The sequence below is a fragment of the Neohortaea acidophila genome (assembly GCF_010093505.1).
Source record: "Neohortaea acidophila strain CBS 113389 unplaced genomic scaffold BDY17scaffold_4, whole genome shotgun sequence".
In the NCBI taxonomy this organism is placed as follows: domain Eukaryota; kingdom Fungi; phylum Ascomycota; class Dothideomycetes; order Mycosphaerellales; family Teratosphaeriaceae; genus Neohortaea; species Neohortaea acidophila.
In genome coordinates, this window is record NW_022985513.1 from 369,587 (window position 1) to 385,609 (window position 16,023).

The 16,023-nt window shown below is 56.2% G+C and overlaps 8 protein-coding genes across 8 annotated transcripts; 3 read left to right on the forward strand and 5 right to left on the reverse strand.

Annotated features, from left to right (window-relative positions):
• The first annotated feature begins 82 nt into the window (after positions 1–82).
• BDY17DRAFT_294734 (GAF domain-like protein) lies at positions 83–1,402 on the forward strand. Its single transcript, XM_033733189.1, has 4 exons — positions 83–467; positions 531–635; positions 784–1,098; positions 1,158–1,402. Exons 1-4 carry the CDS (start codon positions 465–467, stop codon positions 1,266–1,268), a joined length of 534 nt encoding a protein of 177 aa, XP_033590554.1. The 5' UTR covers positions 83–464; the 3' UTR covers positions 1,269–1,402.
• BDY17DRAFT_322871 (uncharacterized protein) lies at positions 1,367–4,174 on the reverse strand (the record flags this gene model as incomplete). The annotated part of the gene is made up of 2 exons (XM_033736896.1): positions 1,367–2,394; positions 3,280–4,174. 2 exons carry the CDS (start codon positions 4,172–4,174, stop codon positions 1,367–1,369), a joined length of 1,923 nt encoding a protein of 640 aa, XP_033590555.1.
• Positions 4,175–4,220: 46 nt separating this feature from the next.
• BDY17DRAFT_322872 (uncharacterized protein) lies at positions 4,221–5,617 on the reverse strand (the record flags this gene model as incomplete). The annotated part of the gene is made up of 3 exons (XM_033736897.1): positions 4,221–4,402; positions 4,461–4,712; positions 4,765–5,617. 3 exons carry the CDS (start codon positions 5,615–5,617, stop codon positions 4,221–4,223), a joined length of 1,287 nt encoding a protein of 428 aa, XP_033590556.1.
• Positions 5,618–5,825: 208 nt separating this feature from the next.
• Positions 5,826–7,030, reverse strand: BDY17DRAFT_344820 (GPI biosynthesis protein Pig-F). The gene is made up of 2 exons (XM_033738069.1): positions 6,705–7,030; positions 5,826–6,638 (listed from the first exon to the last, which is right to left on the reverse strand). Exons 1-2 carry the CDS (start codon positions 7,005–7,007, stop codon positions 6,234–6,236), a joined length of 708 nt encoding a protein of 235 aa, XP_033590557.1. The 5' UTR covers positions 7,008–7,030; the 3' UTR covers positions 5,826–6,233.
• Positions 7,031–7,153: 123 nt separating this feature from the next.
• BDY17DRAFT_294738 (alpha-galactosidase) lies at positions 7,154–9,398 on the reverse strand. Its single transcript, XM_033733190.1, has 5 exons — positions 8,820–9,398; positions 8,655–8,764; positions 8,408–8,599; positions 7,941–8,348; positions 7,154–7,888 (listed from the first exon to the last, which is right to left on the reverse strand). Exons 1-5 carry the CDS (start codon positions 8,917–8,919, stop codon positions 7,229–7,231), a joined length of 1,470 nt encoding a protein of 489 aa, XP_033590558.1. The 5' UTR covers positions 8,920–9,398; the 3' UTR covers positions 7,154–7,228.
• Positions 9,399–9,518: 120 nt separating this feature from the next.
• Positions 9,519–11,066, forward strand: BDY17DRAFT_322875 (uncharacterized protein; the record flags this gene model as incomplete). The annotated part of the gene is made up of 3 exons (XM_033736898.1): positions 9,519–10,685; positions 10,736–10,804; positions 10,863–11,066. The coding sequence occupies 3 exons, from the start codon at positions 9,519–9,521 to the stop codon at positions 11,064–11,066; spliced, it is 1,440 nt and encodes a 479-aa protein (XP_033590559.1).
• Positions 11,067–11,307: 241 nt separating this feature from the next.
• Positions 11,308–13,024, forward strand: BDY17DRAFT_294744 (SAF domain-containing protein). The gene is made up of 4 exons (XM_033733191.1): positions 11,308–11,773; positions 11,835–12,004; positions 12,055–12,446; positions 12,502–13,024. The coding sequence occupies exons 1-4, from the start codon at positions 11,414–11,416 to the stop codon at positions 12,984–12,986; spliced, it is 1,407 nt and encodes a 468-aa protein (XP_033590560.1). The 5' UTR covers positions 11,308–11,413; the 3' UTR covers positions 12,987–13,024.
• On the reverse strand, positions 13,019–14,843 carry BDY17DRAFT_119173 (HAD superfamily hydrolase-like protein). The gene is made up of 4 exons (XM_033729288.1): positions 14,811–14,843; positions 14,580–14,744; positions 14,260–14,508; positions 13,019–14,206 (listed from the first exon to the last, which is right to left on the reverse strand). The coding sequence occupies exons 2-4, from the start codon at positions 14,627–14,629 to the stop codon at positions 13,222–13,224; spliced, it is 1,284 nt and encodes a 427-aa protein (XP_033590561.1). The 5' UTR covers positions 14,630–14,744; positions 14,811–14,843; the 3' UTR covers positions 13,019–13,221.
• Between the last annotated feature and the right edge of the window lie 1,180 nt (positions 14,844–16,023).

Below are 16,023 nucleotides of genomic sequence, written 5' to 3' on the forward strand. Positions count from 1 at the left end.
ACAAACGATGAAGAACAGACTGCTTTTCAAAGTCTCACAAATGGCAATTCCAAGATTGGCGAGCCCAGGTATGACTTTATTCGCGCAGGGAATGTCGTCGTCAGTTCTGCACGGGGTCTGCAAATCGATAAGGCTCGGAGTTTCGGAGGCTAAACTCCGTGTGCGCCCCATCCGACATCGCCTTTCGGAGGAACAATCTCTCCATTGGAAGACACGCTGAGAATACAACGGTACACGGTAGTGGAAGTTAATGGTGTCACGGTCGGATGGTTATTCGATGCCCCGATCGTTTCCTGGCGCGGCGCTGAGTGTTCTTGTCCAAAATCGTGGGCATGAAAGAGGTTGGTGCCTAAGGCGCTAAAGAATCTTGTCTCAAAACTTTATCTCGACCTCAGGAAAGACGACATCTGAACGTATACCAGCACGTGAAGTGCGGCTGGGAATAGACATTGCAGTCTGATACGATGGTTTGTTCCTCTCCCTCACTTTTGAATTTCTCATGTATAACCTATGCTAACCTCCGCGACAAGGTACACGCCGACTCCTCCACCTTCCGCGAAGGCGTCGACAAAAGAGAAGCATACGAGCAAGTCCTCGAGCAAGCGAAAGCGCTATTCGAAGGCCAACGGAATTGGGTTGGTCCTCCATGCTTTATCAGTCTCCTTTTCTTCTACTCTGTACGTTTGTAAAATCGCAAAGCACTAACCCTACAACCCACAAATCCGCAGGTCTGGTAAGCCAAAACCCCTGCCCTTCACCACTCCCATCCACATCTAACTCAAGGCAAAAACCAGCAACACGTCCAACACCGCCTCCCTCCTCTGGCACGCCCTGCACGCCCTTCCCGGCGCCAGCGCGCAAACAAACTGGGCAGGCTTCTACGTGCTCGACGCCCGCAACCCCGCCCAGCTCATCCTAGGCCCCTTCCAGGGTAAAGTAGCCTGCCAGACGATCGCATTCGGGAAAGGCGTGTGCGGCGCGGCGGCGCAGAGTCGAAGGACGCAGTTGGTGCCGGATGTGGAGAAGTTCCCCGGGCATATTGCGTGTGATGGGGCGTCGAGGAGTGAGATTGTTGTGCCGGTTCTGAAGCGGGGGAAGGTAGGTTTCTCATTTCTTCTTCGCTGGTGGATGAGGGTGGGAGGCTGATGATGGCGTAGGTTGTGGCGATTATTGATATCGATTGCGCGGTGGAGAATGGGTTTGACGAAGACGATCAGAAGCAATTAGAGGCGCTTGCGGAACTGCTCGCCGAGGCTTGCGATTGGTAGAAGAAGCAATGGAGAGGTTGCATGCCTTCACGATCAGTGTTGCGGTTTGAGATGTGAATACCTATCTGCGACAATGCATATAGAGAATGTAGAGGCGCTCAACAGCCATCATCAGAATCCCCATCAAGGGGACCCATCCCCGTCTCCATCCTCTCCTCCCCGCTCCCCACCCACTGACCCCAGCACTCCTCAGCAAACTCCTCCGAAATATACCCGCGGTCTATCGCAGCCTCAATCTCGAATGCCACCAGAGTGTCCAGCCGCCGCAAATCGAGGCCAAACGACAGCCACTCATGAACGGACACAGTGAAAATATGTCGCACAGACTCCGGCGGCGCGGCTTGCCAGCGATACATCTCGAGCACGCCCGCTCGCGTCCAGGCGAAGGATGCAACACGTATGGACTCGTGCGCAGCGTGGACCCACCACTCGGCTGTGCCGGGGAGAGTGCCGCGCTGGAGAGTGAGGTGGGTGCGGGCTTCTCGATACCATAGTTCCTCCGCTGCTTGGGCGTGCCCTACCTGCCGTGCGTACGCTTCATGCAGGTCGAGAGCAACCCGATGTGCCCATTCGTGTTCGACTCCTCGCTGGAACGCTGCGATCTCCTCCGCGGTGGCGGCTGGCCGGGTCGCAGGTTGTTGTGCAGCATCTGCAGACTGGAGCTCCATCTGGCGCTTAAGCTGATGCGTGACAACAGCCTGCTCCGTCGCCCTCTGCTGTGTAAGCCGGTGTGCGTCGGCGGCCTGCTGCATCAGCATCCCCCGGTACGCGAGCAGGGCATCTAGATTTCGCGGCGGAAGGATGGTCGGTAGGGGAACACGGTCCTCAGGAAGGCGAGACAGTGCAGGGCGGTAAGGCAACCTCACCAGACCCTGGTGCGCTGGGTCAGGATTTTCTATTGTATCCTCAGCATACCCACTCTGATGAGGCCCTGCTACATTGAGCGGCGGCGGCACAAGTAGCGGTAGAGTATTTTCGTCCTCAGGTAGTGTTGGCATGGAACCGCTCGGCCCAGGGAGGCGACTCTGCAGCCGCCGAATGGAGTCTGCCATGCGCTCCATCTCCTGAAGCTCCCGGCGCGTCTGCTGCAGCGCCGCCCAGGCCTTTTTGTACTCCTTTTTGTACTCTGTCAAGAGTACAGAAAGCTCGCGACCCAGCCAAATAGCCTCACGGAGCGCTGCCCACGCGCATGTGCAGAATCGGATGGTGGGCGGATCGCCTCGCCGGAGAATCCACAGTAGCCGCTAGCTTTGAAGGAAGAGGCGAAACATCTGCTGGGCATTCGTGGCGTTTGATTGGCGCAAGCCTATGGCTAGATCGATCAATTGAAGGAGTGGGAGAATGTTTGATAGGCCGATGGGCACCAATTCATTGGCCCCTGGTTCGGCCGCCCATGGGCACGGCACTTGGGGCAGGAGTTGTCGGGGTGTTTGATGATGTCGCCGCACCGTGGCAGCGTTGTCACTCGTCGGCGGTGCGTAACTTTGACCCAATGTCGGCTGCCAGATGACCGGATGGCTCCAGCGTTGACAATGGTGATGATGGTGGCCGCTGCGGGGGGCCCGTAAGAGAGGCACGGGTGCGGTGTGAGCCATAGCCCGAATGCGCTGCTGAAGTCCAGTTTCTGCGGGTCGCGAGGAGCCGGCAGAGCCGTGGGAAAACGGGTTGGGAATTAGAAAGCGGAACGTGCCCCGATTCCCGCGATTGGGGGTAAATTGGAATCGTGCACGACGCACAGGGGCTCGTCGAGCTGATGCGATTGGAACTGGAACGATTGATCGTTCTGGGACGGAGCGGCTTGCCATATCGTGTTCTTCAGCTCCGACTGGCAGTTGGGGTTGAGCCGCTGCATCGTGTTCCCGAGCCTCAGGAATCATGACTGCTGTAGGCGCCGGCGTCCCAGGCACAGGCGTCCCAGGCGGTGGATGATCGGCTTCCGCAGAAGAGTTCCGCGACCGATGTGGACGAAGACGTGCCAAAAGTCTCTGGAATCGCCTTGACCGAAGAGTACCAGCCGCCGCGGCGGCTTGCTCTTCCTCCGCACCTGGTCGACGGCGAGTCCGCGGCAGAGGATGGGCATGTGGGAGCACGACTGGGGCCGCTGGTCGCTCCGGGGGAGACGGTCGTGGTGTTTCCTCGTGGACTTGAGTCTCTATTGAGCTGAGAGTTGCGGGGCGTACGGGTGACGGATGGTGGATTTGGGTTTCAATGGAGCTGGGACTCGCTGGGCGTACGGGTGACGGATGGTGAATCTGAGTCTCAACGGAGCTGGGACTTGCCGGACGTACGGGCGTCCTCGGCGTTGGAACAGATTGGTCGGAAGCAGACGATGTCCGCGTCAAGTCTGGCAAGTCCGTAGTCCAGACTGGATACACCGTTACGGCTTCCTGTTGATTGCCTGCCTCTTCGACGGCTTGCAGCGAAGCGCCCGGGGAGAGAACGTTGGCTTCGACAGCCGAATGTCTCGCATGTCCGAGTGTGGCTCTCAGAGAACTCAATTGGGTCAACAACGCATCTCTGTATCGTCTCAGGCGCTCCACCTCCGCGAATAGCTGGTCGAGCGGCACGTCCTCTAAGTCTTGATTTCCCCGTGCCGACATATCAGTCCCTGATGCGCGAAGTTCCTGGCGCTCGTGCAACACTTCGGCCACCGGACACTCTGCTTCGGCGCGCAGGTCGTTCCGGATTGCTTCCGCGGCTTCGCGCTCAATCGTTTCGAAGTGGCGGCGTACTTGGACGGAAGCTTCACGGATGGGGTCCAGATGCTCGAGGGCCTCCAACCCTTCTTGTTCATCAGAGAGATACTCTTGCGAGTGTGTCGTAGTCTGGCGTTGCTCGAAAACGACGTATTGACGATTGTCAGGCCAGTAGTATTCGCACGCCAGCCACGAGCCGAGTGAGTCCATATTTGATGGTTGGACAACGAAGGACATCAGACTGGAGGTGTGAAGCTCAACCCGTTTCAAACGCAGCAGGCGCAACAGCCAGCACGACAGCCAAGCTGGCGCTGATCAAGGCCGTGGCAACAAAACTAACGAGTAGGATGCTCCCTCTCGAGGCGGGAAACTTGCCACGGATAACGTAGTGCTGGGATTCGAAATAGCGATGGAAACCGAGGAGAAGGATGAGAATAGCTGGATGTCACAGTCAGCATTGCATCACCGAGTAGAGGGGATTATTGGTAGTACAGACCGATGGCGAGAAAAGTGGCGCCCAAAGGTTTACCCACTTGTCGTAAGCGATGCGGGTCAGCGACGGTGTTGTCACGTTGTTGAGATTGTTGCACGAGTAGTAATTCGGGGGATGATGATGAGGAATCCGAGAGGGCAGAGTTGGCGCCTTTGACGCCGGAGAGGGAGGTGTTGAGGCGGAAGAGCTGGGTGACGGCGATGCCGATGCTGGCGAAGGAGAGGGAGGTGCGTAGCCATGCGAGGAATGTGCGTTCTGCGTGTGTGAGCGGGTGTGAAGAAGAGCAGAAGGAAGGGATAGAACATACCGAGAGCAAGATGGTCTCGGGCCACGCTTCCCTTGTTCTCCAATTCGATACTTCCGTACTTATCCAGTAATCTCCTCCACCAACCCGCATGTTCATCTCCATCCTCTTCTCCGTCCTCGTCAGATTGCCGGTCTGTTCTTACCGGCTGTGGCCCTCGCAGACTATTCCTGCCCCGACCAACATTACTCCTGCGCTTCTTCACAGTGCCCAACTGCTCATTGTTCTCCTCTTGCCCATTTGCGCCATCCATCAAACCAGCCTGCCTAGACTCGTCGTCCTCGTCGAGAGCACCGTAATTGGCGTCCCTGCCAGCCTTGCGAAAGATGGCAGTATTCTCATCCGCGCTACTGCTCTCCGCATCGAGCGCCTTGTCCATCTCTTGCGCAGATACCGGCGTCCACTGTCGCTGTCGTACGCCGGGGGAAGTGTATGTGCCCTTGGACCTCTCCGGCTTAGGAAGGGACGTGCCGCTCGAGAAGCTAACCCTCGTGTGCGCGCCGGCGTGAGAAGAGCGAGGCGCAGAAAGACTCCGTCCCGGGGAGAGTGGAGTAGAGGTTCTCCGCGCCTCGTCGTCGCCCGCAATCTCGCCGTCACTCACTCTACTGCTGAAGATGTGGGTATCGAAAGGCGCAGTCTTACTTCCAGCTACCGCCAGACTCGACGAGCTATCGGATGAAGGCAGCGCGGGGACGGCGGGCGTGCTCAAGTTGGCTTGCGTTCTCTTCGTGGGATCGGAAGGACCTGGTCGCGGGGTGATGAGAGAGTCGTCTTCCTCTTCGGAGTCCGGGCGAGAGAGATTCGACATGTCGGAGGCGGTGGAGTGGGAGACGGGCGAGGATCGAAGGGGGGACATGGAATTCGAGAAGTGTCGTGGGGCTCTCCAGTTGCGTGCTCTGATGATCGCCCCAAGTGTGAATGCGGGGAGCCAAGACGCTTGGTCTTTAACGGATCGACATGAACGAGACGAAAGGTAAAGGTTCGCGGCAGAGTTTGGCGCAACTCTAGAAGTTACGGTAAGAGAGAGTAGTTCGATGTCTCCGGGGACATGGATCGCAGATTGTATCTCGTTAGACTGCAGCCGTGCGTGTGATGCACTGCGATTGCGTGCTTCCTGCTTGAAGGTGGGGCCATCGACAACCAACCACCACCAAATCTGCCCGAGCTCACGCGACTCGTGTAGAAGCGAGTACAGACACCCGTTTGACCATCTATCTGTAAATCCGTATGCTACTTTGCATGACACCGTCGAGATCTCTGTACTTGGCCACCAAGCTGCCGTGCCTCCCATGCGCTAGGACGAACCCAATACCCGGCATTGGCGACCATGTCGAGGCAGAACGTGGGCACGCTGCGAGTTGCAGGTAGGGCACAAAGTGAAGGGCAGGAGCCATGTGCCTTTGCAAAGAGGTCGATGCCGTAGAACACGGACAAATCCGCTTAGCATCTGTCCGTCCAAAACATCACCTCCCTCACGATATCTTCACCCTCCACCCCCTAAACACCCACGCCCCAGCCAACTTCCCCACCACAGCCCCAGCATACATGCCCCCCACAATCGTCACCGGCCACTTCTGCCACTCGCGATCCCAGTCCAGCGGGATGGGGATAGCCCCCACCCACGCCCCCACACAAGCCCCCAGCGTCATGCCAAACACCTCGTCCACGGGAATCTGCAGACTCGCAATCTGGAACCATGTTTCTTTCACCAGGCCGTGGGCGTAGTAGAGGTGGGGCGTGGTGAGGAGGGCGAGGTGCAGAGCGAGAAGGATGGTGTGGAGTTGGTGGGTGGTGAGCGGGGCGCCGAAGAGGATGAGGAGGATGTAGAGGGCGGGCGCGGAGAGGAAGAGGGTGAGGAGGAGGGAGAGGAAGGTGGGCTGGAGTAATAGGAACCGTTAGCCGTGAGAGTCCTTTGGTTTAGAGGGGGGGAGGTGGTGACATACGACAATTCGGCCGGCGAGATCAGAGCTCGCTTTGGCGCCTTTCTTTTTGGCGGATCCTTTGGCTTGTGACCCTGGTGGCGGAAGACATAGTATGCAGTAAAACGCTTGAAGGAGTGCGATGGTTGGCGCGAGTCCGAGCAGCGTGTTTACGGGGTCGTTGACGAGCGTCTTGAAGTTAAACAGCAGCGTTCCCAGGAGGAGGATGGGATGGAGGTTGGAGAAGAGTTGGGACGATGGAGATGGTAGGATTTCGATGGGCTTGTTGGGCTGCACCGCCAGCGGTGCTTTCGTGGTACTGCTCATCGTGTTCTGGTCATCGTTGATTGGTGTCGATGGATGGAGCGAGGTTCATGAAAGGTGTTGCGCGAAATGTCACTTTCAGGAACAGCTCTAGCGTGAACTCTAATTTGCTCCATCAATCACATGCAGACAGCCTCAGCAGCCTTACCAACGACTTGTGTACCGTCGAGCGGGTGAACTCACGAAAAATACGCCTTTTGCATTGCGCGCTATCAAAACTTGATCTACAACTCGTCCCTCTTGCTCACAGCCGTGGCATTGGAAGGCCGTAACCTGTACGCCATCACCCCATGCGCCGGCACCATCGCCTTCAACGTCCCCAGCGCCTCCAGCGTCCCAACCTTCGTCCCCATCAACAAAGTATCATTCGCAGCGATACCGTCCGCGTAACTCTGGGCCGTCGCATTGTAGTAGTAGTTCTGCGCCGCCGAGAAGCCAGCCGTACCATTCGACTGGAGGATCTGATTGGCAACAGAGTCCGGCATGCGGTTCGCCCAGAGATCGTACACGTCCCATGCGCTCTTCGCCGCAGCGGAGATCTTGCCGCCTTCGTCGACGAAGATGTCACCGGCCGTGGCGTTCATGTGCATTTCGTCTGTGGCGGCGTTGAGCAGGACGACGGCGTAGTCACCATTGGACAAGCTGCCGGAGAACATCTGGACTTCTCCCACGCCGAAAATGTCCTTTTGGGGGACCTGGTAGCTCCATCTGCGGATGATGGCCGCGCCTGCTGGGTCTTGAGAGAGGGCGAGGATGGCGGGGTTGGTTAGGATGGAGTAGCTTTTTGCGTCGAGGGTTTGGACGTTGGTGCCGATGAGGAGGGGTGATTTCATGCTGGCCCACATGGTCATGTGCAATTTGTATTCTTCATCACTCATTCCGCCCTGGTCGAGGTTAGCGATTGGGTCCCGATCAAGTTAGACAAGCAAGACTTACGTTTCCGACTTCAAGCGCGTCCAGATCATTCCACCCGCCAGGCTGCGATCGCTGAATCGTCCAGACCATCTTGTTGATAATGTTCATCACACTGCAGTGAAAGCCCGGGAACTCGCAGTTCAGACCCTCCTTGTCCTCGCACGGACATCTAACGTCGGGTCGGTCGAAGAAGTCGGTGATGTCGCCAGTCGCACGCCACGAGTTGGCGATGGTGAACGCCCAGTCCCAGGGTCGATCTTGACCCCAATTGCACATCGAGTACAGGATTGGTCGGCCGGTGTTGTTCAGAGCAGTTGACATCTTTTCGTAGCGCGCGTAGGAGATGTTGGGGTTGCCCGATTGGCCTTCATTGTAGCAGTTGTCATACTTGAGATAGTCCACGCCCCAGCTTGCGAAGGTATTTGCGTCCTGTCGCAAGTGTCAGCACGTTCTTATCCAGTCATGCTTGCCAGTGAAATTGCACTTACGGTCGTCTCGTGACCCAGGCTTCCAGCATACTGCGCACACGTATATTTGCCAGCGGAGGAATACATTCCATATCCCATGCCGAGGCTATGAATGTAATCTGCAATAGCCGCCATCCCATTTGGAAACTTCTCAAAATTCGGTCGTAGTGACCCGTTCTCATATCGTCCATCAGACCAGCAATCATCCAAAATCTAATGTAAAATCAAGTCAGCTTCGAGTTTTCACAATGAACACATTCAACCGTACCACATAGTGATAGCCAACGTCTCTCAAGCCGAGATCTGCCATGGCTTGCGCACTATCGAGTAACAAGTCGGCTGAGACATCACAGCCGTAGGCATTCCAGTTATCCCAGCCTGGCGATCGTCAGCAACCTTGAAGCGATGTAGAGGATGATAAGGACATTCTCACCCATTTGAGGTGTAGCCGCGAGCCCATTGTTCATCAGCACAGAGCCTGCGACTCCGGAGATGGAAAGGAGAGCGCTCGAGGCGAAAGTGTAAGACCGCATATTGACTTGTTCGGTGTGCTAAGCAAGAAATTGTTGACGGGGACCTCGACTCTTATATATCCCACAAACAGTCTGGCATGTGGGGGACACTCATCGAACTCGGAGGCGGAATAGTCATCTTGTATCTGTAAGTCGGTCCGAAAGTGGATGTGGCAGCCTTTGCGGACATCGTGATGTGCATCGTTGCCCAATGCGGAAGCTACGTCAGTGTCGTGCCTCGTGGAAATTCTCCGCCACTACCGATCGACGCGGCACTTTGGCTGACTCGTCTTCGTTTCGTGGATCGTAAATATCATGCTGGGAGGTGCCATGCGGTATTCCTACGTGGTCCGGCGCCTAAACACTCCAGCGCAACGAGTGCTGTAACGTGTGCAGCCATGTAAGACGTCGCAGTCATTCATCAATGCCGGCCTCCACATCCCGAATTGTACTCGAGTATGGGGAATTCTATGTGGAGAAGTGGTACCTCTACCAATGTATCGCGCCCGACATCGCCGTCAAACGCCGCCGAAAGCACACGTCCGGCAGAAACCTATTCCACATGGCACAACGTTACCGCCAGACCCAATAGCCAGAGTCGAGTGGAGGGAATTGCCACCATGGCTAACCCGGCATCGCTAGATCTCCAGTCAACGCTCTCTAGTCTCCCGCCGATACCATCAAGCGCCGTCCACGCATCCGTGCAAGCCCTACTGAACGATCCAGAGTCCCGAATCCCCATCCTCGTAGCGCTCGACGATGATCCAACTGGCACGCAGACATGTCACAATGTCCACGTCCTCACGGTCTGGGATAAGGGGACGCTCGTCGAGGAGTTCCACAATACAAAGCATGGAGGCGGCTTCTTCATCCTCACCAACTCGCGAGCCTTACATCCGACTGAGGCGCGAGAGCTCATGCATGAGATCTGCCGTAACTTGAAAAATGCTGCCAGCGAGGCCAATGTTGAATTCGAAGTCGTTTTGAGGGGAGACTCGACGCTACGAGGACACTTTCCCCTCGAACCGGAAGCGGCGGAGGATGTTCTCGGCAAGGCTGATGCGTGGATGCTGTGTCCGTTCTTCCTGCAAGGTGGACGTTATACGATTGATGATGTGCATTATGTTGCTGAGGAGGGGAAGCTGGTGCCCGCGGGACAAACGCAGTTCGCGAAAGACGCCAGCTTTGGGTATAAGAGTTCTAACTTGAGGGACTGGGTGGTGGAGAAGTCTCGCAACTCGATATCGAGGGATCGCGTACAGTCATTGACGATCAAGGAAATCAGAACAGGTGGCGCGGAAGACTTGAAGAAAAGACTCCTGGAGTTCCCACCAGGATCCGTCATTATTTTGAACGCGGCAGCTACAGAAGACGTCGACACGGCAGTCTTGGCGTTACTCCAAGCTGCCAACGAAGGGAAAAGATTTCTTTTCCGGACTGGCGCGGCCTTTGTGTCTTCCCGGTTGGGGATCCAACCGATTGATCCTGTCTCGGCAAAAGACTTGTCGCTGTCATCTTCAGTAGGAGGTCTCATCATCGCTGGCTCTTACGTTCCCAAGACAACATCACAATTGGACGTGCTTCGAGAGCGGGGTGGCGACAAGTTGACGACCATTGTGATTGATGTTCCCAAACTGCTGAAGTCGGAGCAAAGCGACCTCAACGAAATCGCTCTAGCGGTGTCGACTGCGCAAAAGGAGATTTCTCGGGGTCAAGATGTCCTCATCATGACCAGTCGCGAGCTTGTTACTGGGAACGATGAGAAGGAGAGTCTTGACATTGGATCTGTGAGTAGTATCTTTCCTTCGATGGTCCGCTCGAGCTGACGCCAGCATAGACCATCGCGAAAGCGCTCGTGTCCTTCTTAGTAGAGCTCCAGACTCGGCCGAGATATATCATCGCCAAGGTAAGCGACCAAGCGGCCGCAAGGCACACCTCACGAACTACAGCTCACATCCTCACAGGGCGGCATCACTTCGTCCGACGCGGCAACCAAAGGGCTCAAGATGAGACGTGCTTTGGTCGTCGGACAGGCGGCGCCGGGAGTACCGCTGTGGCGCTGCGACGAGCCATCGTCTAAATGGCCTGGACTGCCCTTTTGTGTCTTTCCGGGCAATGTTGGGTCTCCGGATACGATGTATGAAGTCGTGGAGCGGTGGCGCGTGTAGTCGATAGTTGCGGCCACATGAATCCAAAAGGACCGTAGCCCGTTTTCTCGGGTTCATTGCCATGCTGTCAGTTTGCACATCAGTCGACAGTTGAAAGTTTTTTGAGTGAGAAAGTGTCGTTGAAAGTGATGGACCCAGGAAAGACGTACTGCGCCACAAAGACCTCGGGTGAGTGGCTGTAAGCCCCCGCCGCGGAGTGGAGATCCATTGACGTCTCTCCCTCTTGATCGTCAGATTGGCAGTCAAGGAAAAGCATGTGCACAAACATCTAAAACATCTGTGAAACTTGACTGACATTGATCGGTCCATCATCGACCCATCCACACTGCAAATCTAAGGACCCTACCATGACCAGCCTCTCCACCAAACTCGCCGAGCGCGAGGCTGCCGGCAACCCCATCCAAGTAGGCCTCATCGGCGCCGGCAAGTTCGGCTCCATGTTCGTCTCGCAGGCCCATCGCACGCCAGGGCTCCGCCTAGCCGGCATCGCCGACCTCGATCCCAAACGCGCTCTGGCGTCGTTGAAGCGCACGGGCTATCCGAAGGAGCGGTACGATGAGAGCGCCTCGTTGTCCGTCGAAGACGGCATCAAGCAGGGCAAAGTGGCGATTGTCAAGGACTCGGCGGCGTTGATTGCGACGCCGGGGATTGATGTTATTTTGGAGGTTACGGGGAGTCCGGCGGCGGGGATTAAGCATGCTTTGTTGGTATGGGCATCTTGTCAGGTGTTATTGGAAATTTGTGAGCGTGGAGCTGACGATTCGATAGTGCTGTGAACACAAGAAGCATATTGTGATGATCAACGTCGAGGCGGATGTCCTAGCCGGTCCTCTTCTTGCTCGGAAGGCAAAGGAAGCCGGCATCATCTACTCAATGGCGTACGGCGATCAACCGGCGCTGATATCGGAACTAGTCGACTGGGCGAGAACGGCTGGATTGTGAGTAGACAGCCATTTCGTTACGGATTCATCACTCACACAGTCAACAGCCCCGTCGTGTGTGCCGGCAAGGGAACGAAACACCTCCCCCGCTACCACCAATCCACCCCCGACACCGTCTGGGAAAACTACGGCTTCTCCAAAGAGCAAACCGAAGCACCAGACTTCGATCTCAACCCGAAAATGTTCAATTCTTTCCTCGATGGCACAAAGTCAGCGCTGGAAATGGCCGCGGTGGCGAACAGCTGCGATCTGACTCCGCCCTCTGACGGCCTAGAATTCCCACCTTGCTCGACTTCCGATCTGCCCAACGTGCTGCGGCCGAAAGAAGACGGCGGGCACCTGGAGAAGAAAGGCACGGTCGAGGTCGTATCGTCGATGGAGCTCGACGGACGGGCGGTGGTGAACGATATCCGATTCGGAGTCTTCGTTGTCATTGAAGGTGAGTCTCCCTTAGTCTGAGCCATTCTCGATCCCCTCTAACCACAATCTCCCAGCCCCCGGCCCCTACCAAAAGGAATGCTTCAAACAATACGGCCTCGCAACCGATAGCACAGGCAAATACGCCGCGCAATCCAAACCCTACCACCTCATCGGCCTCGAGCTCGGCGTCTCCATAGCCTCCATCATGTGCCGCGGCGAGCCCACGGGCCAAACAAAGACCTGGGCCGGCGATGTCATCGCGACCGCAAAGCGAGACCTCAAATCCGGCGAGCAGTTGGATGGTGAGGGTGGGTTTATGGTGTATGGGAAGCTGGTGCCGGCGGAATCGTCGCTGGAAATTGAGGGGTTGCCCATTGGGTTGGCGCATGGGTTGTCGTTGAAGAAGGATATTAAGCGGGGGCAGGGGATTAGTTGGAAGGATGTGGAGTATAGTGAGGATACGCAGTCTGTTGCGGTGCGCAGGGAGATGGAGAGGTTGTTTGCGAAGGAGTTTGAGGGGAGGAAGGGCAAGGCGAATGGGGTGAATGGAGCTCGTTGATGCTGGATGGGCGATTCCGGAGATGGGTTTGAGTGAGTCCACCAGAATTGAGCTTGTAGCTGTTCTCTGTCTATCTCTAGCGATTCTATATCTATTCCGTCTTCTTCTATTGATCTAGTGTACGGGCAGGCCGTTAGTTTAGTTGTCCGGGGGTATAGGAAAAATCACAAATGCGCCCAATCCATCGATGCGCAACGCCAATTCCCAAAGTGATGACTGAACCAACAGCCCCTTCTCAGGTGGAGATCATGGAGCCCTTTGCAGCCCAATCCACAGAATGCGTGCTTCGGAGCGCTTCTTGCTGGCTGCTGACTTCATCGCGCCATTTCAGCGTATCCTTATTCTTCTCGCGTTCAATCGCATGCAGCACGGCCTGCAACACATTGTCACACGTGGCTTTCGGCGTGAACTTCGGCGTCGTGCCCTCATCGTAGACGCCCGTGCGGACAAGGATGGAGTACCATTCGTTGGCGGAGTGCTCGTTGAACAGGTTCGAACCGCGAATGTCGGACTCTGGCGTGTCGCCAACAAAGTACACGGTCTCGGGCGGGGCGTCAATGCCGCTGTTTTCTTTGCGCCATTGCTGCAGGAGTCGCGTGGCGAACTCAAAGGTGCCGATCTGCGGTTTGCCGAAGGATGTCGCTTCCAGCTTCTTGCCGGTGATGCCGTGATACATGGCCTCGAGGGAGAGGCGGAGAGCGCCCATTCCGAGACGGGTGTGGTCGTGTTGTGCGGACCAGATGATGTCGTTGTGCGCGAAGAAGAGAGGGGGGCCTTCGTCGAAGTTTTCCGACCGCGTGCCAAGGTAGCCGCCTTTCGAGGTGAGCAGGTCCAGGATGATTTGCTGGTCGCCAGCCCAATCTCTGCTGTCCGCAAAGACCAGGATGGCCTCGATCTTGACCTTTCCGTAGTTGCGCAGCTTGGAGTTCTCGAGCTCCTGTTCAGTGAGCGATCTAAAGGGGGTGGTGTGCGGGTTGTCCTTGATGATGTCGCCTGGCGTCACAATGTCCTTGAATCCGTAACTCTCGGCGACGTGTCGGCACTTTTCGCCCTCGCCTCCGACGACAAGCACGGTTTTGTATTGCGCGACCATCTCACGCATAGGGGTATGGCCACAGATGAATTGGCCGGGAGAGACTTCGAGCTCTAGCTGCTTGCTCAATTGCACGCAACGTTCTTGCTCGGTCTTGCCGCCACCGTTGGTGACGAAGATGTATGGGCTGTAAAGTTGTTAGACGTTGCGAGAGGCATACAAGCAAATATTGACACTCACATCTTAATTCCATACGGATTCTTTCCGTTCAAAACCTTCATAGCCTCGATGGCTTCCGGAATCGGCCTCCCACCGCGGATAAGAACACCATCAATGTCGAACGCAAAGGCGTACTTGTCCGTCACTCTGCTGTCCCGCGACATTTCCCGCGAAAGCTCTCGCGAGAGGGTAGGGTACAATTCCGAAGATGCAGAGTGGTCCGACAACGCATCCTCCAAGTTATATCTCGCGACCTCCATGGCCGCGGCAGTTTCCTGACCCTCGCCCGGAGCATCCATTTGGGAAGGGGGGACAACGATTGTCGGGGCCCGGAGCTCCATGGTTTCATGATTCGCCTCATGGGAACTGAGCCGCCGTAGGCTGGCGCCATACTGCGGCTCCGACGCGGTGGGTGCCAGGGACATGATTGCGATACGGAGGGGGGATTAAGAAGGGAAGGGGGAAGTGAGCGGTGCTGCGATAAGTACAAGCGACAAGCACTTGATCTGAAGAAGCGAGAGAAGAGGAGTGAGGTCAAGCAAAAAGACTAAAGTGCGTAGTAAGCCTCATACATATGCGTGAAATCTTTAAAGACTCTGTCATCACAGGTTGGGCCGGAGCATCAGGGGATGGGACTCGCTAAAGTGGAACCCGTCGAACGATCAGGCAAGCCGGTGGATAGGTGAGGCCAGCACGTTCCCATGGTATTACGCTGGTGGTGGAGCGCGGCAAAGACTCGGACTGAGAGCCAATCTCCTGTGCACCCAGCCCAGCAGAGCGGTTCGAGATCGAGGAACGGCTTTGCATCATCGGATGCAGCGACTAATCACGGTGCATGATCCACTGACCGTTGGATGGAGCCGAAAATGCCGACCGGGCATCCTTGCCATCTTTTCTGCATCTGACGAATAGCGGCGCCGTCCGTTGATCTCCGTCGGCCTGTGGCTCCCGTCCCGACGACATGTTCAACGCGCGAAAAGTTTCCAGTGAAAAAGTGGATGTCCGAACGGTGTGACGTCACCATCCGCTTTGAATCTTCACGTGATTGTTCGTCGGATGCCAACGTGTTTCTTCACCTCGATCTTGGAATGATATGGTCGCCGACGCTTGGAAGCAGACTGGGCGGCATGGCCTCAGCCGCAGTCGCCCGGCAGGAGTGCATCCTTTTTTCGCAGTCGTCGCCAGCAATCGAGTCCTATGGTAATGAGAAACCAGCAGAGCATGGTAAGGAGAGAATGTAATGCGACAATCGAGGAAGTGAGGTAGGGCATTAGAAAGAGTACCTTGCTGTCGCTCCTTCCATTTCACATCGTTCACTCAGTCGTTCGTTCCTTCCTGTCTTAAATCTGACTTCCATTCGTCACATGCTTCTTCGAACCCTACCTTAACCTCACCTCATCTCCAGCCGATGAAAGCATCTCGATTGATGCTTCAATTCACGTGAAGAACCTTTGACAGAGGATCCGACATCATGGACTGGACTGGTGGTGTTCGGCGACGCTTTGCTGCTGGCAAGAAGAAGAACTCGGTGCTGCAGAAGCAGAAAGCCCATTTCGCCAAGGCTCGAGCTGCATTGCAAGACCACGACGCATCGCGCAGTCCTTTCGCGGCGCATTTCCATGAAAGGGCATTATCGACGCACTCACACAAGCGGCAACATAGCCTGCACTCGCATGGACAAGGCCACGAGGATGGAGGAATTGCCCCGAGCGCCTCCCCACAGCGGCGGGAGTTTCCAGACCATCGCCATAGCAAATCCTATACTCCTTCAGTTGTGTACATCAG